Source organism: Lissotriton vulgaris, chromosome 1_1, assembly GCF_964263255.1.
Source record: "Lissotriton vulgaris chromosome 1_1, aLisVul1.2, whole genome shotgun sequence".
NCBI lineage: Eukaryota > Metazoa > Chordata > Amphibia > Caudata > Salamandridae > Lissotriton > Lissotriton vulgaris.
In genome coordinates this window covers 295,036,230-295,058,935 of record NC_141685.1, presented here as the reverse complement: position 1 = coordinate 295,058,935, position 22,706 = coordinate 295,036,230, and the positions used below count along the sequence as shown (strand labels likewise).

Genomic DNA, 22,706 nt, shown 5'->3' with positions numbered 1-22,706 from the left:
GTATGACGCCACTATATGACTCGGAGCGACTGGGCAACCTGTGGGAGACGAAGGGGTTTGAGAAATGGGACATGATTGGGATTAGTACTGTGGGGGACCTTTGGACACGTGGCGCGGTTAAGTCCTTTGAATCACTAAAGCTGGAGTACCGGCTCGACGATAAGGAGTACTTCCGTTATATGCAGGTCAGACATGCCTTGTCTTCTGTCTTCCCCTCCGGTACTGATGTTCCGCAGTCCTCCCCTTTGGAGGATCGAGTTCTAGATGGCCATGTCCCAGACAGTACCATCTCCTTAATTTATAAAAAGCTCATCCATAACAGAGCTGACCAGCTCGAGAAGCTCCGGGCTTCCTGGACTGCTGACGGACTTGAATTGGACGACGAGGACTGGCAGTCCGCCGTGTCCTCCCCTAAGGAGGTGGCTATTCCGGCACGACTTCGCTTTGTCCAATTGAAAATCCTCCATCGCGTGTATCTTACTGGAGTGCGTCTGGTGCGAATGGGTCTGATTGCTGACGGGCGCTGCAGGCGTGGGTGTGGGATGGATGGTACTTTTCTTCATGTTCTGTGGGAATGTCCAGTGATTGTAGCGTATTGGTCGAGGGTGCATGAAGTTATGAATCGTGTCACGGGGGTCCCCTTGCTTCCTGAGGCGCGTCGTTGTCTGTTGAATGTTTGGGAACCGTCTGACTGCACTGCTGCCCAGACGCTTTGGGTCACCCTGGGCAATATGATCGCTAAGAGGGATATCGCACAGCTCTGGGGCTCCCCTAGACCGCCAGTGCTCAGTGCCTGGAAAGAAAACATGGACTGGTCCATGTTTCGAGAGAAGACGGTATATGAGGCCCGGGGGCGCCCTGGGAAGTGGTCCAGAGTTTGGACTCCCTGGAACACTTATCGTGGAGACATCTGTTCTCCTCCACTTGAATACGAAGTCCCTCTCCCCTCCTCTCCGTGATTTCCGTTCCTCTCCTCCACTCACCAAATGTTCTGCTCTCTTCTGCGCGCCACCCCCCCCCTACACTCGCTTTTTCTCCTACATCCATTCCCCTCCTCCCACCTCCAGCAACCCTTGCCACCATGATACCATGTGTTTGTTTGTTTGTATTCACTTCAACAAAAACATAAAATTAAACCTCTCTTATCCTGATTTGTATGATAATACGCTCTTGCCGATAATGTTGATGTGATAGATTGCTCCAGCAACGTTCTGCCTGATATAAAATTTTTTGCTCAACAAGTTTTTGTCATAGCGGCCGGCCCGGTGGGGTTGTAGGCAGACGCTGTGTATTGTGCACTTGTAAATAAAGGTTTTCAAAAAAAAAAAAAAAATGGGTTCAGATGCGGAGGTTTATATTTTTTGTCAACCCTAGGTGTTAATATGCGGGCACGAACAGGGTCCTTAAAGATGTCATCAGCATGTCTCATCATGCCTTTTAACATAGGTAGACTCTGACTTGTCCTATGTGTACAACCTAGGGTCTCAAATAAAAAGTCTTCTTCTAAAGACTCTTTGTATAATGTAACCCCATGGTAAGCTGCTGCTTCTGAAATCAGCTCTTGATAAACTACATTATCAGTTGGAGGCAATGGCTTCGCAGGATATAAATCCGGATCCTTATCCAAAGGTGGATCAATATTATAGTCATCCCACGGGTCTGCTAGTAAATGACTATTGTCGTCGTCATCATCATCCCCCTATATCAGACTGTGTATGTGAAGACCCCTGAGGTGTTATGTGTAAAGGATCTGAGCCTGGCAATAGTAGTGGTGAAGATGGTGGAGGGGCTTGAGGATTAGGGTTAATAGGGCTTGTAGCCATGTCCTCATTTTTCTTGAGAGGAATTTTATAGCTAGTGTCCTCTGAGCTAATTTCCTTTTGGAAGGTGTTTTTGACAAAATATGTAAAGTATCCGGATTGAAATTTTCTTCTGCTTAGGGTCTAGCGTTACTTTCAATAGTTCTAGGATCGGTTCTGAAAGATTTGGAAGGACATCTTCAGATTTCGCGACAAAGGTTTCAGTGCCGAATCAGACTTGTCTGTTTTGCCCTTCAGAGTGATAGTTTTCGATTCCGAACAGGACTTGTCTTTCGGAGCGGAAGGTTTCGTTTCCAAATATGGCTTTTCTCGACTCGGTCCTGAGCCGGAAGGCTTGACTGGTTGTTTCGGTGCCGGGCCCAAGGGCAGGGCATTGGAAACATTGTCTCGGTGCCAACCATGGCCCGAAGGCAGAGGTCGCCTCGAAGCTTTTTGTTTAGTCGAGGAGAGTTTGGGGGTAAAAGGACTTTAGTACTCACTGTACCCTGTCCGGGTGAAACATCTTAGGCTCTAATTCGATTTCCAGCTCGGAATCCAATTCTGGGATAGAGAAGGATTCCTCCTTTTCAGCTGCTGATGCTCAACCTCTTCGTGTTTAGATTCTTCTCCGAAGATATCCGGAGTATGTTGTATGTTTTGTCGCTGCATGTCTCTTCATCGAGCCAGATGATCCCGAAGTCTTTTTCGATCGGAACGAAGGACAAACCTTATAATCTTCTTCCTTGTGCTCTGGTGAGAGGCACAAGTTGCAGACTTTATGCAGGGTACTTGGTACTTATGCGAGGGTACTTGGAGTAGCACAAGGACAAAATTCAAAGAGAGGCCGTTCCATCGGCAGAAGTCTGGCTAGTACGGAGTAGAGTAGAAGTCAACTGATGCGGCTAGGCCCGAAGGCCGCCCACAATGTCTTTGACCGAAGATGGAGAGATTCCCAATCGATTCGATACACGTAGAATCGTGAAAACGTGTACGATAATACCATAGAGGTTATAGTGGATTGCACACCGAGGAGAACCCGAAGGATGGTTTCGAACCGGAGTACTATAAACTACATCCTAACATGATGGCGGAAAGAAACAATCTAACAATGGAGCCGATACCCAAGCGCACTATTACCAAAAGGAAGAGTCACCTTACCTCATGACTGGAAAAGACTTCTTCAAAGAAAAACAACTTGCAAACATCCAGACCCAACACTAGATGGCAGCACACGTCTCAAACATACGTGTTCTGTAAGTGCAAGCCCACCATACAGTTGCCCACGTCCAGAGCAGATAGGATCTGGGCCAATGTGACTATTTTGAATTTGTTCTCCTGCAAGAAAACAGTCAGGGGTCGAAGGTGTGTATGTATGTATGTATGTATACTTGTAAAGCGCACTATCACCTGACAGGCATCTTGGCGCTGTATACCGCTGTGGAACCCGTCCTGGCTTTCCCTGTGAGATGCTCCCTACTGGGCACCCCCAAGGTGAAACCAGGCATTCCAGCGCTTTAGGGCCGTTGTGAAGATTAAGCAAGCTATTGCCCAGAGTTGCAGAGTGGGGACCCATGGTTAGAGTAGGCACCGAGGCGAGAATTATCGAGTCCATGGACATTGAGCCCAAGACCCTGCTGCGTCGGGAATTGAACCCTGGTACCGGCCAGACCTCTGCATCAAGATCTGCCGCTCTAACCATTGAGCCACACTTCTCCTCAAGGTCTGAGGCCCCATCATTTTCCTGGGAAAAGAAAATAGTGAGAGTAACATCTCCGCCATTCTCAGAGTCCAGTATCCTCTCTATGGCCGTCTTGACAGTAACAGGCATACCTCTTGTAGCAGGTTGGACAGATGCTCTTTACAAAATTTGTTCTGGTGTGAGAGGGATATTGGGCGGGAAGAGAGAAAAGGCAGAGCATAGCATTTTTGCATGACCCATCTGCTGGATGTGATGGATTGTCAACCCAGAGGTTAGGGCTGGAACCTGTCTCCCAATGCTTAGGTATAACCTGTCCACCTGAAGACGAACTAAAGTGTTTTTTTGGGCATTGTTAACAGGAGTGGGATGGTGAAGGGGGATGGGTGAGGAGTAAATCAGGTGCCCTTGCGGGCCTGCACGTTGCCTGCAAGATCTGAGTCTTTCAAAGGACTGATCTGTCTGCTGCATCACTGGCTGGAATTGCTCTCTCTCACTATACACCAGTCATCTGGAATAGCCCCTAAATGTACAGAACTTGTGTGGAAAAATGTTTGGCAAGAGTCAGCAGCCCTGAGGATAGCGTTGTAGCTCGCTGACTTTAAAGCTTTCCAAAAAAAAGGCCTACATTCTCTCCAAGGAGGTGAGACCCACTGCTGTACAAGGCAGGATGCACCTACACCACCTGATATGGCCGCCATCCAGCCCTCAGACGATACAAATACAAAACTAAACATGGCCGGGCCTTGCAATACAGCTGCCAAATATTCCCCAGCTGTATCGACCAACTACGTACCAGCCGCACAGGAGAACCGGGTTGAGGCCACAATCAACATAAAAGAGGAACCAACAGCATCGTCAGAGAAGGACCAGCGAGTGAGTTTCGCGTGAGAGATGGCGACCGTAGTGGGGAGATGCTGGAGAGCGAGGATCAAGGGAAGACACTTCCTTCAGGAGAGGACCAGTAACCGAGTGGAACCGTGAAGGTGATGTCAGACCAGATGAAGAGGGAGACCACTTTTGCAGCACTGCCTTTAAGTCCAGCTGACCCCGATTAGGATATAAAGCTGTGACCCTTGAAGCAACGACTCAGGAGGGCAGTGGTACCAGACCAGTCCTGTCGCCCAGGGTGGGCTTATTTAAAAAAGGGTGGGCTGGGTTATGAGGGAACAAGTGAGGGGTGTGCTGAACCACCTCACGAAAGGGAAAAACTGAGCCCTGTGCACTTGGTGGTGGGCACTGAGCACCTGACACTATAAAGCCTGCTGATGTAATGTCCTATGTTTGTGTTCGAGGGCCAGTACGCCATCTCAACGGGGGTGATACAGACGACCTGAGAACAGTGACCTATAGAGACAGTCCAGCATAAGAAGTCCCTGGAGGAAAAAGGAAGGAAATTAAATCCTGCTTTTTGTTTGGAAAAGTCCTCAAATAGTGACTGTAGTTCTGTAATAAAGTTCCTACACTTTCCAAGAAAAGTCTGTGTGTATCCTTCTGACAACTGGGCAACAGACCACTCCATCAAAGAGCATCTCTCTATGAAACTGTGGACCTCATCCAGGCATGTCTCTGAAGGACAACACTGGAACTGACTGCAGGCAAACTGAAGTATTCAGACCTGTGCAGATAACATACTTGGCCATCATGTATTGTTTGCCCACAGAGGCCCTAAGATCCCCAGAGTCTGCCGGTAAGATCTCACTTTCCTTTCACAAGAGCATGCGTTTATTGGCCCAATAGAGACTTTACTAATAGAGTACATCACCAAAACTGAAGAAAGCATGCGTTTGCCAAAGGCATCAATCCTTTTGGATTCTCTATCCAGGAGTGGTTGTAAATGAGTTAAGATTCACCTTTCTGGTCGAGTCCTGCACAATAAGCTTCTCTGGAGGGTGGTGCTTGGTGAGAGAATCTGGGTCACCAGGAGCCGGTCTATGACATTTGGCCACCAGCTTGTTCACACGTAGGTAAGAAAATGGTTTCGATCAGATAGCCATCAGAGTATCTGTCAGGGCACCATTAAAAGGAAGTAAGGGCTCATATGCTGCGGGTCGAGGCCACAGAAAATCTATCAAAACATTTGTTTTAGTCTCAATGGATGGCAGCTTTAATTGTAGTACCTCGGCTGCCCTAAGAACCACCAGAACAAAAGAGACTCTCTCTTCTGTTGGTGGCGCATGTGGTATGTCGCGCATGTGGCAAGTCGCGCATGTGGCAAGTTGCGCATGTGGCAAGTCAAGCTCTGCCTCAAGAGAGGTATCAAGACACAGGTGTTCCGTAAAACAATGTTTAGGCATTATCAGTTTAATGAGGGTGCAGCAGGCCATCCAGTTGCCCATCTCTCTCATCCATGTCTCAACATCCCTTTCTCCGGGTTCTCATCCCTATCACCCCAGGCAGCTGGCTCTCACACCTTATGTCGCTTATCTCTCCAAAGGCACAACCAGCTCCCCAGTTCCCACATTCTAATTCCCGAGCTTCTCATCTCTTCTCCTCTCCTCTTCCTCCCCAGTTCTTCATGTCCCCATCCCAGGTCACTGGTCTCTCCCGTAGGTCTCGGGTCACTCTTTCCTGCATTAGGTGGCTCCTATCTCTCTCATCCGAGGTCTCTCATATAGGTCTTTAAATATCTTTTCTAAGGGTTGTATATTTTGCAAAGGTCTTGCACCTCCTCCAAAGCTGTCAGTAAGGGCTGCCCCTTGTAGGACGGTGCTGCCCTTCAAAACCAGACAATGTTGGCAGACTCAACCATCACATGCCATCTCCGTGGGCCTCTTCTACTGAAGAATGTATAGGGAGAAAAAGGCATAGCTTTCAGCTATTTATTTGGGATTTTCATCAGATGCCAACTTGCAGCCTGCGGCTTTTCAAGCGCCTGAAAAGAAGAATCGTTTGCAGCGCCATAGGAAGGAGGGCAGAGTCCACAGCATCCTTGCCACAACAAACATGAAATAAATAAACACTGTTCCTGCCGACGGCAAAGATCAGAGAAATGCCGGTCCGAGGAGTGAACAGCAGGGGAATAGAGAAGCCATGAAGAGCAGAACATTTCACAAACACTACCTACTGCTACGATGAAAGGCAACGCCGTTCAGTTCTGGGAAATTAAGTGGAAAGGTCCAAAGGTACTTACTGAAACAGTGGAGCTGGGAGTGTTGGTTCCATATCCAGATGAGGGAAGAGACGCCAAGGACCAGCGCCGCCCATCCGTCCTGTGAAGAAGGTAAAATGTCCATCACTTGGAGGCAGTACGACTGAGACTACATCATATGTTTATTCTACACAAGCTACTGCTTCCAGCTCAAATTAAGGTTAGAGAAACATATTTCAGAATTCGTAGCTCTTGGGCAGGGGTGCCCAACGTAGGCCCCACAATGAACCTAAATGTTACTCACTCGCACCATTAGCTGTCATCCAGAATCTAGCCTGGAAGCGGCCCTCCTGGACCTACGCTGGGCACCAATGTTTTAGGGCAAGCAGAAACCAAGGCAATGAAACCTTTGAAAACAGAATCTTCCATAGAAGAAGACAGTAACTATACAATTACATTAATTCACAAAATGTTTTGCTTTTTAAGGGCTTTTGGGGGTGAGAAGGGTCATTGTGTTATTAACAGATCCCTTTGAAGCACTACATTTTTAATACATCATTAACATGAATACAAAATAAAAGAAAAACAAATCAAACAAACTGCATCAATTGGATGCAAAGGGCAGAGGTAAATATTTGCTTTCCATGTCACTTGTTCACTTATCATATAAGGTTATTTGGGTGTAGGAATGACGTGTTTTGTCTTCTCTAAACAGTAACACATTAATCTCATTGCATATTATGCAGAGTGACAAAACTGCACTATGGCCCCAGAGCTCCGAAGGCAAGATAACCAAAAGGGTCAGATTAAAACAGTCAAGACAATGTATGTTACTTAACGAGGCCAGCGTTAATAAACCCTGTGAATGAGGCTGTGCTACACTTCCATTTAATGTCTTCTTGACTGACTTGCCTAGATTACGAGTAGGCATCATAATGTCCAGACCGACCCCAGATATTTAAAAATGGACGTCCCTCTCTCCCGTCAATCCTTTAAAATCTGCAATCTTTTCTCCTTACTGACCCTTTGTAGGTTACAAGACATCTGGGGGGAGACATAGCTTATCCAAGTGGCCAACACCAGTTGCTGGCCTCCATCTTGAATTCCCTACGCTCTCTTTGTATCACCTTAAGTGGATGCTTTGCAAAACTGACAGTGTTCAGGTCCCTTCACATGCCACTCATGGGATGGGGGAGAGCATGGTTAGTTTCCTCAAAGTTTGCTGGCTATGTAGAGACCTTCCTCGTTATACCCAAGAACTCCACTGTCCTACTGCTGTGAACAAGCCAGATGTCATTGACTCCTTTTAAAGACTTGTGGTGGACACAAACCAATGCCACAACAATAACCCGCCTCGACAGACAAGATAACCCAATCCCAGACAATGCCACACAGACCCACAACTATGTCATCTTTAGTGACAGTATACCCATTCAGACTCGGGGTGACCAGAATGCAAACAAGAACATTCCCGCAGAAGGAGATATATCTGTGTAATGATTTTAATGCCACATGACTTAAGGCTGTCAACCTGCCCAGGTTACATCAACGGCGTCCGAACAGTGTGGGCTGTAGGAAACTCCAAATAAATAAATTAACTCCACCCAATCACTCTCTTCACAGGCTCACACCCTCCTTTCTCAGACGCAACGAATTACCACACAGCAACAATTACTGCATAGGGAATTAAGACGTTGCTATTGGTGAAAGACATCAGAATAAACCATGGGATTAATTCATCCATCTGTGGCATTAACATAGATTACATTATTATCATGTTGCCTGAGTAAAAGCCACTCTGAGAAAGGCTACTGGTCTTTGTATGGGGGTGTGCTAATGCACCAACTCTATACGGGCTATCCTCTGGTCTAAGTACTACCAACTACATTTCTTGGCGCTAAGAAAGCAACAAACCACATCAGTTGCTACTCCACTGAGTACACCAACTTAAGTTATAAAGATTTCGAGAAGTGATTTTATAAACCAGAGGTACAGCCAGAAAAGTTACACATCCTAATCCACCGGACTGAAAGCATTGCCATGGCACCCTAAGAAAATACAAAGAAAAAGATAAACACAAGCTCATTGTGGACAACACGAGCAGCCAACAGACCTGGAGCGCTGTAGCTTGGTCATGCCCTCCAACCTAAAATGAAATACTTCACACAGTCCACATCACATACATCCAACACAGCTCGCATCCCATACAGGCATCTACTGTAGGGCTTCCAACAGCTGTTGAGACAATAATGAAACCCACCAACACGCCCTACACACAGTATCCAATGCAACACATTGCACAGACTATGTAACATACATCCAGCTGAGAACAATATGACAAAGATCCCAAAGTTGCCACCTACCAAGATACAACTCACACAAACATTATAAAGGAAACAGACAAAACACATTCCACAATTCCAACTCAGAACAGTATGCAATGGATTTCACAATCGTGATGATCCTAACAGCCCCTGCCATCAATGTACGGCGCACACAGAAAGATACAAAAGAGCACACATATCCACCCATCCAACTGCAACTGAAAGACAACAACAGCTAGTTATTCTGGAAACATGACTCACAAAGAAAACAAAACAAGGTAAAACGTCACACTGACTTCACTACACTCAACCGCCATCAATCCTAGGAAGGGAAGGATGTAAGAGTGGCTTTGACATCTCTGAGAAGTAAAGAGCTGCAAGTGCACTCTCTTTCTAGGGAATGGCCGCTGCCCAGATGAGCAACAGACGTTCCTTAGCATGGGCTTCATGGCTGCCACTGTGACCTTCTTTAGTCTGGAAGCCAGAGGTCATCTGCCTTCAACCAAGCTACATCTCTCCAGTGTTTGCTGGTCCTGACCTACCTGGACAACTACGTGAAGCCTCATTTTGAATTTCAAATGAAGCCAAACTCATTTTCCACCTATTGTGGGCCAGGTACAATTCACATTTTGAGGTCAGAGTTGGTCTAACGGCTAGGGCGGTCGACCTCGAATCTGGGGAACTGGGTTTGAGTCTCGGCAATGATGCTGAACATCCCGTGATTCTGGGCAAATCACTTAATCTCCCCGTGCCTAACAAAAATTAATGTATCCTCGTGTGATGCAACTGGTGCTATGTAAAGCGCTCTGATACCCGGTTCGGGTCAAGTTCGCGCTATATAAAACTCTGTAAAAAAAAAAAAAGAGAGAACGGATTGTTGATTTAGATGAACCTGCACACTTTTGTACGAATATTTTTACTAATTGTTGGAATTTTATTAGTCACTGGCTTTGAGTCTGCATTTTTGCAATCTGTGTCCTTTCAGCTTCTTCAAATGCTACCACTTCTAGTATTGTGTGACCTTTTCCCAGACAGATATCTGGAGTTGGAAGTGAATTTGGTTGTATTTTATTTAAAGCTTAGACCTTAGTTACCACATTGATGATATAAACATGAACATGTCGTAAAACCAGGCAGCACTGCATTGATTTTCTTTCAGCAGCGACCTGCAAGTCAAGTGCTTGGGTCATTACCACCAAGTTGTGTGATAACCCGGAGAAGTCAACCTTTCCTTCTGGAGTTTCTGCATGCCAGAGAACAGTCCAGTTCATTAATGTGTTGAAGGCACAATAGCTGTATTTAACAGAAGAGTGACTGCCTGTCAATGAGGTTTCACAACACATGCACTTGAGCTAATCCTACATCGTGTAGGCCAGGATGACAGTGACGAAAGCTACACCTCCCAGTCACTTATCAATAAGTTTACTGGGATGACAGGACAAGTGTGGATGGAGCCTCTAACAGCTGCGACAAAGTGTTTCGTCTGAGAGGGACCATCGCTTTCGATCTGCCCTAAGCCGATGCTAAACCTCTCTCCATCTCTCCACAAGAAGCCACCTTTGAGATGCTGTCCCAGTTGGTCCCTACTCTGAATACGCCCTCCTCCTTCCTTCCACCATGCCTACGCCCACTCTGAATTTTTTGTACAAAACTGAAAGCTCATTTGTCCTCTCTGGCTTGTTCTCCCCTCCGCCCGCTAGGTCTCCTGCCCCGGGGTGGTGGTGCTAGTTTTCACTCTCTGACATCCTTAATGAAGCCTTGTACATTACCTTTGCTTCAGGGGGTCGTGGAATAACTGCTAAGGAAACAAATGACCTCAAAATATGAATTTATGCGCCCAGAGGCGTCACCTGTAAAGCACACCGCAGACTACAGATGTGGATTTTTCTGGCCCATGACATCCCAATCATTTATTTGCCAGGGGAGCTTCTGTGGTCTCTAGCAAGCTCCACTCAATCCCAGACCCACCATTCATCAGTCAAACGGCTAGGCGGTGTGTTTTTGGCACATACAGCCATCAGACAGAAGCAGGCGAGAGGAGCCCACAGGCTAGCAACAATGTGTATGTATCTTTAGACCCGTTACCTGTCGGCTCGGTGTCCATGGCTGCATGGAAAGCATAAAACAAAATACCACATTTAAAATAACACCAATCACTGTAGACTTTTAGTATAAAGAGCAACTATTTGAGGTCTGAACACATAATTCTTCTTCCTCGCTGCTGAAACAAAAGGACTACCATGAATTACGCCGCACTGCTGGGCATTACATGCTCATAGAGGCCGCAGATGTAAATATGCACATTATACAGATGTTCGGCCTCACTTCTGCAGTCACCAATGGAGACTCCGAAGGGATTCTAGTTTGAAGTGTACACAGAGCAGGGGTAGTATCATTACTTAACGAAAACATCCTGTTGTGTTGGTAGACACTACTAATTGCTAGACAGTGCGCATGCGACATACACAGGAGGCAACTCGCTGGGATGTGAAAACTAACAAGGCAGGACATAATAGGGAGCGAGGGCAAATCCACCTATGAAGCAGCAGCGACACAAACTACTATTCACACTTACTGTTTGTTTCTGAGGAAGTATGCCCTTTCTTAGGTTTTTGATTAATTGATGCCTTTAAATGTGTAGGAAGCTGTATCAGCTAACGGATCTTGCACCCCAGCTAACAACCAGGGTCACTAGCCCCCTAGATCATTTGGCTGTGGAAGGCCAGTGCCCATAAATTATGTATATATTGTACAGTGTGTGACGCGAGCTATAAAGCAACAGAGATCTTCAAGAGATGAGTAAGATAATGGTGTATGAGAACCAACAGATGTGGAATGAAATCGATGACCAAGGATGGACTTACAATGGGCAAGGGAGCATGGAGAGACGGGTATACCAGGGAGGGATGGCAGGGAACAGAGACGGGGTGCCTCCAGAGCACACTGCCAACATTTGTGACAGGGACATGGGAGCTGTAACTTTGAGAGGACCTTAACTCTCTCATTTCTTAAGTTAAGGGCTTCTGCAAGCCCCCAGACAGATAGCATCGTGATATGGTCAATACCCCCTTTCTCATTTGTGTTACTTCCGCATTGCAGAGGTGCCGTTCAGACCCTGCTTTATTATATATATGTGTGTGTGTGTGTGTATATATAATTTTTTTGTGTGTGAATTAATGGTATCTAAATGCAGTTCTTAAATGAACATTCCATTTTAAGCACAAAGTGAGCAAATGAGAGGTATATACCAACTCACGTCCTCTCTAGGTTTACACATTTATCCACAATAGGTGCATGGGCTAAACATTGAGAATTACCCTAACATGTAATCACCTACCTCACCACAGTAGAATTAGGGGAAGACACCTCACACACAGTTTATACAGTTCATGACACGGCAGAGATGAGATGATCAGGTTCAATTGAAGCGCTGTTCTCTTGACGAATGTGTGACTACAGGGAAGTGCTACCACACTTGTGCCGATGAATTAGGAACAGAAATTAGAACAGGGTAATTTATATCTACGACAAATTCAGGTACAATAGCTGCCTTATGCCTTAATAAAATTGCATGAAATCTCCTGAGGAATTTGGCAGGATTTTGAGAGTCCTGAAGAAAGCTATGAAAGTGGCTGAAACATGTCAGCAATCTGCAATGGATGCATGAAAGATTTTTATCAAACATCCAAGACTTCATTTTTAATCATGGCTAGGTTATTTGTTAAATAAAATATATCTTGAGTATACCCTTAGTAATTTTTATATTATAATCTGGATTCCTGCTTATGTCCAGATCTACAATATATCTTGAGCTCCCCAGAAGTGGTCAAGCCTTTTCAAGTGGAAAGTAATCCTACTCGGTGTGCAATAAGGCACCCATGATGAAGTATTCCACTTTAAACTGTGGGCGAGAGGGTCTTCTAATTTTTTCTACTCACTATGGTGAGGCAGGTGACTACAGGATACGACAATCCAGGTATTCTAAACCATGCACTTATTATGGATAATAATTGCCAGATCATTCCAATGTTATTAGCTGAAACTATGGAATAGAGTGCACCCAGAGTAATTTCCTGGGATTCAGACTTAGTCAAGCATTTATAGAAATCACCTTTGAAATGTAAGCCCCTTCAAGCAGCCGCTGTATGCCCAGACCTGGTCCCAAGCACAGGATGAAACACACCTGTGAATGGTAGTGCTATCATTCATACGTGCAGGGCTGGCTTTAGCGCTTCTGGATCCCAGTGCGACAATCACCACCCTCCCCCCCAAAAAACCTTACTGTCCATGAATTCCCTCACTACCATGCTCCATCGGTGCCCCTCTTCTCTCCATACTCCCGCTCACATGCGTTTCATTTATTTTATAATGCTACTCAAGCCAGTGTAGGTTGTCTAAGCACTATACATCACACACACATTATACAGAGCCAGTGAATCATATGTGTGTAAACAAGTCTATAGGAAATGTCACATAAAACAATAAGGATTAAAAGGTGTAGCAGTCACATGTCACTGATACTAGTAGGCAGTATATTTTAGGAGTTTTTTTGTCTAGAGGAGCACAAACTCAGGATTTAAAACGTACCACTGTGAGTGGCTTTACTAACACAAATGTATTTCTACACAAACGAACTCTTTTTAGCAACATTAGGATAATGGAAGACAGTAGGGGAAAAAACAATGCTCCAATACCTAGTGCCACTGGATTTATGCGATTAAGAGCCATGAATTTTGTTGCATAGTTATAGATTTGCGGCATCTGCCATATAGTCCATCATCTGCTTTAAAATCTGCACGTTGGCAACAAAACAAATTTGTTTCTAGCTCAAATGGTCCAAAAGTTACTAAAAATTCACCTACAAGTGTTGCAGCACTGGAAGTCCCTTAGCCAAATTTGTATGGTCGCCTTTGTTGCTTATTGCTATATTTGGGTGTTAAAATGGTACTAATGAGGTGTAACCAATGCCCAGATAGTGTCAACACGTTTAAAAATGACAAAATAATAAAGTAATATCACAAAATGTGCTGCATTACGCCGTATAATTAGCCTGATCTTGCTGCATAATTCACTCAACTCTGCCACATAATTCGCCTGGCCTCATGATTAGTGGCCCTGCCCATACCATGCAGCCCTTTGATGACAGTTCAAAGCTCATAGTGCCATCCTAGGGTTCTAACTTATGAACTGCAATCAACAAAGGGATATCTGTGGCAAAAGCAGTAACTTTAAGCAACCTACATAAAGTACAGTTCAGTGATTTGAGTGATACACGTTCTTTGCAACAGGCACATTAACCGTCTGTGCTACTTTATCATACGTGGAAACTGCCAGTAGACAAAACTTCGCTCTCTGTCCAGCAGGAGCATTAATCACCTGAGTTATCTTGACATTTTTATTGTTGCTTGAAAACTGGACACAGTTAAACGTGTATTATTCTAAACATGGCGTCCCCCCTCCACCCTCCCAGGTCAGCGCCAGATGTGGCTGCACCAGTCGCACTGCCTTAGAACCGGCCCTGCATACGTGGTAGTGCTGAATTTGGACTGGACTATCCATTTTTAGGCACAACCAAGATTAATTTCCTTTTTTTGTTGGTGCCTTGTCTGTAATAGCACTGGCATGCTCGGAAAGAAATGGAACAGAATGAACTGGTTGTTCACACTGATTCAAACATTTTCTTCCATTGTTCTTGTGCAGTCTCAGTGAGTTCGAGTAAGTCGCGGGGTCCCAAGCTGGAGCAGCAATGAGGATTAAAACCGCTCCCCTCGAGAGGGTTCAACTAGACGAAAACACACCTAGGGTGGTTTGGATTTCTGGTCAAAGGGTGCATATGCCGGGGTATAGGAATCCGTGCAGCATATGCAATAGCATCAGGGACTAGTGGATGAGGGGTCCACTGAACCCCAATGATGGCTGCCCTGTTTGACCTATCCGGGAAGCACAGGGAATATTTCCCTTGCAGGGGCGGCCTTAGGCATGTGCAAGCTGTGCACCTGCACAGGGCCACCAAACCCCAGGGGCCACCATGCCAATATATATCCTTAATATAATAATCCTCTGAGGATGGATACATATTTGCGTGGCAGCCCCTGGCAGGGATTTGGCCTTCGGCTCTGTTCCACTTCCAAACACCCTGACCCCCCTCTTCACTGGCCTCCCACTCCACCCTGCCCGGACCCACTCTTCCAGGGCCCCCAACTTACGCTCCCTGCCCAGGGCCTAGAGACGCCCCTGTCCCTTGCTTGAATTTGTGCCAGCTGCTAAGCTGTGAACTCGGCTAACAGGCTGGGGACAAACATCTCCTTTAGAGCAAGGCCAAAACTGATTTGCATATGGTTGGTTCTTGTCTGTAATTTCAGCGAAGAGCTAAAACAATGAAATACAATATGTTCTGCAAAACTACAAGTGATTCAGATGTCCAGCTATTTCAACCTCTCTCTACTACGTGGCAAAATATATAGATTTCCAGAATTAAATAAGAATTGGCAGAGCCAATCTTTCTCAATTTGCCAATGCTCATAGCTCGATACTACTGGTTTGGCCAGTAGTGGATGCCTTTAAAATTGTGCCAAATAAGCATACACAACAGTGATGGATGTAACGCTAGAATTGATCTAAGCCACTGGTAATCACTCAGAGACTCATCCTAATCTATCATTATTCTGCAAACCATGCCACCTCAGTTTGGACCCAGCTATATGCAAATCAATCTTGACCCTGCTCCAATAGGAATAGTACAACCCTACCTGCCAAGCCAGGTCTTTCCTGAACCAGTAAACAGGCAACCTAGGATCTGTTTTGCCCTAGTTATGGGCTCATCAGTCGGGTACAGAATGGTTCCAGGGACACAGTGTGCACGGGACCCACATCTGGGCATATCCCGTCTCACTTAGGGTGACGAGAGTAGTATATAAAACAGTGATAGATGGACTGTTTGAATGAATCTCAGCCACTGGGAATCACTCAGGGCCGCATCCATCCACTGTTCGGGCTGCACTGTTCTCGATTGGAGCAGGGTCAAGATTGATTTGCAGAAGCAGTGAGAGGAGATGGAGGAAATCTTGGGATCCTATGGATAGGGAGGCTCATAAGTCTGCTCTACGGGAGTATAAGAAGAAAGTGATAATGGAGAAGCAGGAATATTTCTCCAACCTTACTAGTTCACTCACTTCCTCTAGGGAGCTTTTCAAAATTGCAGACTCACTATGCTCCCTCCAACTCCCAGATCCCGTAGTCAGTTCTCAACGTCTCTGTGACGACATTGCAGACTTTTTTCATAAAAAAATCTTGGATATTCATACTTCTTTAGAAGTACAACGTCTCTCCTTAGGCGAAAATATTCCTTCAGGTATAAGCTCTTTTGAGTCACGGGATATAGCCCCTTCTAGCCTCCTTTCGAATTTTCCTTCTTTGTCTCTGGAGGGACTGAATCTTCTGCTAGACAAGACGAAATCCTCCTCGCCACTGGATCCATTGCCTCTTAAAAAGCTAAAAGAGTGTAGGAGCAGTCTCCTCCCCCCCCTTACTTGAGGTGATGAATAAGGCAATTGCCCAAGGCACTTTTCCATCGGTATGGAAGAAGGCCATAGTGAAGCCGCTCCTCAAGAAGCCTTCACTTGATCCCGGCCTCCTGAAAAATTTTACACCCATTTCCCTGCTCCCTGCACCTGCTAAAGTTTTAGAAGCACACTTGAATCGCCATTTATCTTCCTTCCTTGAAGCTTCGGAGTATTTGGACATTACCCAACATGGATTCCGAAAATATCATAGCACAGAATCTGCTCTCACCTTTGTAGTCGATAACATTCGACGCAAAGTTGATGTTGGACAAACTACTGTTCTTGTGCTATTGGACCTCACGGCCGTATTCGACACTCTGTCTCCTGCCATTTTAACATCTCGGCTTAGGGAGGCAGGTGTCTCTGGTTCGGCCCTGAGCCTCCTCAACTCCTTTCTCCTCGATAGGGAACAGAGAGTGATGCTCGGCAACCACCTCTCCCCAGCAAAGTCTTTGCAATGTGGGGTGCCACAGGGGTCGGCATTAAGTCCGACCCTGTTCAACATCTACGTGGCCCCCCTTGCTAGACTTGTAAGATCGCAGGGGATGGAGGTGGTATCATACGCCGATGACACCCAGATTATGGTTTCACTCACTCAGTCCTCTGTCATAACATCTGCCTCTAGCTTCAGGTCCTGTATGCAACATGTTGCAGACTGGATGGTTACCAACTCCCTGAAGCTAAATGGCGACAAGACTGAGGTCTTGGTCTTTGGGAAGGACCAAGATGTCTGGTCGAGTGAGTGGTGGCCTTCCTCTCTCGGCATCTGCCCCACTCCCTCCCAATCTGCCAGAAATCTGGGTGTGGTGTTCGATACTTCACTCTCGATGTCCCTACAGGTGAATCGGACTGTTGCGACCTGTTGGGGCGTGATCAGGACGCTCAATAGAATTCGCAGCTATCTGTCTCTTCAAGCACGCAAGCAGATTGCAGTCGCCCTTGTTGGTTCCAGACTAGATTATTGCAACTCTCTCTACAAGGAATCCAACAAGGGCCTCATACACCGGCTGCAAATCGTGCAGAATGCTGCTGCACGTTTTGTCCTAGATCTCCCCAGGGCTTCCTCTGCCACTGCTGCGAGGAGAGACCTTCATTGGCTGCCTATCCAGCACAGAATTTATTTTAAAATTCTGTGTCTGACCTATAGAGCTCTCGAGGATGGACCTAAAGGTGCTATCAGCTCCCTGCTTACCCGCTACCATCCTACAAGGTGTCTTCGCTCTTCGGGACTATTTCTACTCGTTGTCCCTCGCTTCAAGCTCACTAGGTGGGGAGCCAGGGCCTTCTCCGTCGCTGCCCCCCAGCTCTGGAACATCTTGCCGATGGAGATCAAGACTCTACCTTCTCTAGCGCTGTTTAAAAAGGCCTTAAAAACGTGGTGCTTTTCTAGAGCCTACACAGGTTGAGCTGCAGGGTTTTTGTAATGAGCTGGATTTGGAATTAGGCGCCTTGACGCCCATTGGGCTAAGTTTGCTCATGATAAGACCCCTTTTATTATTATTATTATTATAGCTGGGTCCAAACTGAGGTGGCATGGTGTGCAAAATAATGATGGATTGGGAAGCAGACTGAGTGATTACCAGTGGCTGAGATTAATTCCATCCAACAATATATGCAAATCAGTCTTGATCCTGCTCCAATAGGGAGCAACAATTATTTAACATAAATTAAAGGAAAAAAATGAAACATTTATTTGTATTTAAATGCAAGTTTGATCGACTGAGCCAATGTCGTTTTTTTCACACAGGCTAGTACAGACATGCACACATAAGTAAGTTCCTCGAATCGCCTGTAGAGGGCGAGCTCTTTCTGAGTCGTTGAGAAGAATTGTTCGCCCGTTCAGCTCGACAGGTTTGTTAATATCAATCTTTACAAAATGACGGGCCCTTTAATGATCTGAGGGGGCACAGTGTTCTTTCAGGGTGCGCGGTCCAAACTTTGTGGCTTTTTAAACATCTTTTCCTGTGACATTCCCAGTACTTTACTTGCGTCTTAACCAAATTGGATGTAACCAATCTAAAAAAATGGAGAGTTGGACTTTTTTTTAGAATGGACTAATATATACAGGGCCGACTTTAATCTTTTTAGGCACCCCCTCACCCCTATATGACCTTCTTCTCGGATTCCCTCACTACCACAAGGGCGGAAGTGCTCCTCATCACTCCATAGCCTCTCTGTCAACAACAATAATTTATTGATTTAGATCTCGGCTGAGATCAACAATATTTACCAAGAAATAAAAGTTGATGGCTTGAATACATTTAATTAGTTTTAAAGCACTGGTAAAGGCTGGCTTTACTAATCCACTAAACTAACCACATAAAATACAAATCTGACAAAACTCCCATCTCCCTCTTAGCAGGAACATTAATCACGAGAGTTATGACTTTGTTATTGCTGCATGAAAGCTGGAAGCCCAAGCAACTCAGCAGCAGGATATTTTACATCGGAAGTTATTGCTAAACTGCCAGCCCGCCCAGTGTAGCTGCACCTGTCGCACCGCCCTAAAGCCGGCCTGAATAGGATTTATCATGTCTCTCTTCCTATTTATGCGATTTCCTAATGTCAGAATGGTGTGTAGTGGTAAGCATCACCTTGCAGTACTGCACATGAACAGAGGAGTCGAAGCATTCAAGGGGCAGTGGGTGGGTTTCTGGGGGGTCTAGGAGCTCAGAGTGTCCGGGATGGTGCTGGCCAATGTGCCTCTCAAGGCCGGTTTCCAAACTCCTCAGTGGGTGTGAGGGAAAGGCGTTCTAAAGCGCATAGAGGCTCAGCCCCTGGGCGATGGCAAGGGCGAGGATGAGGCAAGGAGAGTCACCGAATTCATGGCGGAGAGAGAGCAGGCGAATGGGAGACTTTTTTTCCTTTTAAATTCCAGCTCGATGCTAGTAGACTACCCCTAGCCAGCATCCCCTGAAAGTTCAGTCAAAAGTAAGTTCAGATTTTAGAAACTTTGGAATAGTTTGTTTCTCCACACAGACATGGAAACCTCGAAGCATGAATGCACCAATACGTTTCTACATGGCGCAAAGGATTTTAATGGAGAGCTGCTTTTAACACTTGTCTAAGTTTTAAAGGATTTACTATGCATTCTCTCTTTGCGTTCTCTTACAGAGAGAGGCTGGATCCATTCCAGATTAAGACCTAAAACCAGCATCATCCCAGCATGGTTCCCATTCTACATAGGTCCTTAAAAGCACTTTCTTTAATACCGTCCACAAGAATCTATCCCACTATCTCCAGAAAGGGGTCTACAACTTTACATTGAAAAAATATATTTATTTCTACCATTAAAAGCAGGATGACCCTGTTTGCGGAGTCTACAAAGCACTCCAAATTGACCAATCAATGGAAAGCAGGGTGTAAAGGGTTGATGTGCGATGACTTGCAAATGTATGTAGCAGATAGTTTACAAAATATTACAGACTTGGGGCCTGATTGATAAAGTTAGGAGTGCGGAGGTTCCAGACTCCACCCTGTGGGCTATGCAGAGTGCGCTGTAAGGCGATTCCGCCCCAAAATGCAGAGACCCCTGACTCATAACCTGGCTTACTACATGTAGGTACCTTCGCGAATCGGACCCTCATTGTTTGAAATAGTGAAGGCAAAAGCCGCTAGCGAAGATGATGCAGGTGCGCCATACCATCACAGACAACATGTACTCACCTCCGGACAGGGACGAAGGAGAAGTGAGCAGCGGCATTGGGAGAGAAATTCCTTGGGCTGTCCAAGGGACTGCTACCTGTGAAAGAGAAGAGGCGGTAAAGAAGCGTTAGTGTCCGTAGTCGCACCAATGTCAAACCGCACAAGCTAATTGTTGTGTAGTACCCTTGCACAGCAACAGATACTTCTGGGAGAAGCTTACTGGTATTTGATGACGTTTGGGAAATGTAAGCATCTGACCCATTCCATTTCCTTCTCAATCGATTTGCAGTGTTTGTAAGCAGGTCATGATGATGCTTTTAACTGTTCAATGAGTTCATATGGTGACACCTTACGATGAAATGACAGACCCGCCTTGAGTGTAACCAACAACGGGCATCTTGTCTTTGACCGGGGAAGGCGCAGAGGCCCGTCATCCAGCGGGATGCTCAAAAAACAGCATCAGCATCACAGGTTCTGCTCAACCTCTGGGCTGCATTCAACACACTCCAGAAGGATGGACATAGCCCAGTACCAGGAGGGTCGCTAGGACACATTCCTTCCTAATGGGTCGTATACACAAGCAAAATACATTGTCAACCTACTCTTTGCATACCCCCCTAAGAAGCCTTGAAAGTGTTCCTCACTAACTCCCTGAGCATTTAACCTCTACTGGAACTCCCCCGGAGACACACTGGTGTGGTCTTAACAAAGAGACCACAAGAGCAAACGCAACACAGATCCTCTAATCCTAGCCATCCCAGGAAATAAACAAAAAGAACCTTCCACCCAAGACTTCAGTGGGATTAGGAACCTGATGCAGAAGAGCTCAAATGTATAAACAACAAACTTTGGCAAAGCCAATTGGTCTCGTCTACGTGAGAGCTACTGCCTTTGGCAATGTGTTTTAGCCATTATGTATACCACCATGGTTGCAGTTCAGCATGGCTAAAAGTTAGGAGCATGGAGTGGGGTGGGGTAGATTGGAGATGGTTGGATTGAAGTAGAGTGGATTGGGGTAGAGTGGATTGGGGTAGAGTGGATTGGGGTAGAGTGGAGTGGGGGTAGAGCAGAGTGGGGGTAGAGCAGAGTGGGGGTAGAGCAGAGTGGGGGTAGAGCAGAGTGGGGGTAGAGCAGAGTGGGGGTAGAGCAGAGTGGGGGTAGAGCAGAGTGGGGGTAGAGGAGAGTGGGGGTAGAGGAGAGTGGGGGTAGAGCAGAGTGGGGGTAGAGCAGAGTGGGGGTAGAGCAGAGTGGGGGTAGAGCAGAGTGGGGGTAGAGCAGAGTGGGGGTAGAGCAGAGTGGGGGTAGAGCAGAGTGGGGGTAGAGCAGAGTGGGGGTAGAGCAGAGTGGGGGTAGAGCAGAGTGGGGGTAGAGCAGAGTGGGGGTAGAGCAGAGAGGGGGTAGAGCAGAGTGGGGGTAGAGCAGAGTGGGGGTAGAGTAGAGTGGGGGTAGAGCAGAGTGGGGGTAGAGCAGAGTGGGGGTAGAGCAGAGTGGGGGTAGAGCAGAGAGGGGGTAGAGCAGAGAGGGGGTAGAGCAGAGTGGGGGTAGAGCAGAGTGGGGGTAGAGCAGAGTGGGGGTAGAGCAGAGTGGGGGTAGAGCAGAGTGGGGGTAGAATGGAGTGGGGTAGATTAAATTGGAGAAGATTACGTTGGATTGGGGTGGACTGGAGATCAGATACAGCCACACCCCGGAACTCACGTGGTCGGACAACTCCATTGTGCACTTCACCCTGGACCTCTTCGCACCGCCCCCACAAACACCAAAGGACCAAGGTCACTCAACAACAATGGAGAGATGCCCTCAGCACCACACAGCCCAACATCACTACCAACCTGGACCAGACAGTAGAGAACTTAATTGCCTAGATCACCAGCATCACCAACTAAGTCGCTACCGCCAAACCCGCCAAAACGAGCCAGTGGTATACCGTGGAACTTAGTACGTTGAAGCACAGGTGGCAAGCAACTGGAAAGAAGATGGCGCACCAGCAGGAACCACATTACCGAGCCACCTATAAATTAGCCCTCAGCAACTACCACTGCCAGCTCAAAGCCACAAAAAAGGGGGCCCTGACCCACCGAATTGAGGCCAGCGCCAACCAAATAAAGGAACTTTTCACCATCATCAGAGAATTCACTTGCCTGTCAGCCACCAAAAATACGATACCCCTCCTCACAAGAACTCTGCACCGCCCTCGCCGACCACTTCCACTACAAGATAGCAACCATCAATAGAAACTGTGATCTCCAACCCTCTAACCTCTTCAGCAACCTATCAACCATCATCGCCGACCTCCCGCTCACCACATGGGAACGACTCAGCACACGGAATACAACTACTCTAACAAGCTTCATCAGATTAGGGTGGAGTGGAGAAGGATGGATTAGCGTACAGTAGATTGGAATGAAGTGGGCTAGACTGAAGAGGGGTAGTTTGGAGTGGGGTAGATTGGAGTGGAGTAAACTGAAGTGTGGTGGGGTAGGGTGGATTTCAGTGGGTTAGATTGGGGTAGATTGGAGTGGAGTACATAGGAGAGGTGTAGGTTGGAGTAAGGCTGATTGGAGTGGGGTACACTGCGATGGGGTGGAGTGG

At 46.5% G+C, this 22,706-nt stretch overlaps 1 protein-coding gene across 7 annotated transcripts in view; it reads right to left on the bottom strand.

Moving 5' to 3' along the window:
- Positions 1–22,706, bottom strand: part of LOC147747076 (microtubule-associated serine/threonine-protein kinase 2-like) — a 1,134,689-nt gene that overhangs the window by 302,513 nt on the left and 809,470 nt on the right. For all 7 annotated transcript variants that reach the window (XM_086952330.1, XM_086952331.1, XM_086952332.1 and 4 more), the window contains 2 exons: positions 20,139–20,214; positions 6,629–6,707 (listed from right to left, as the gene is read on the bottom strand). In XM_086952330.1, the coding sequence (XP_086808456.1) occupies positions 6,629–6,707; positions 20,139–20,214 (155 nt within the window). The remainder of the gene's footprint in view (positions 1–6,628; positions 6,708–20,138; positions 20,215–22,706) is intronic.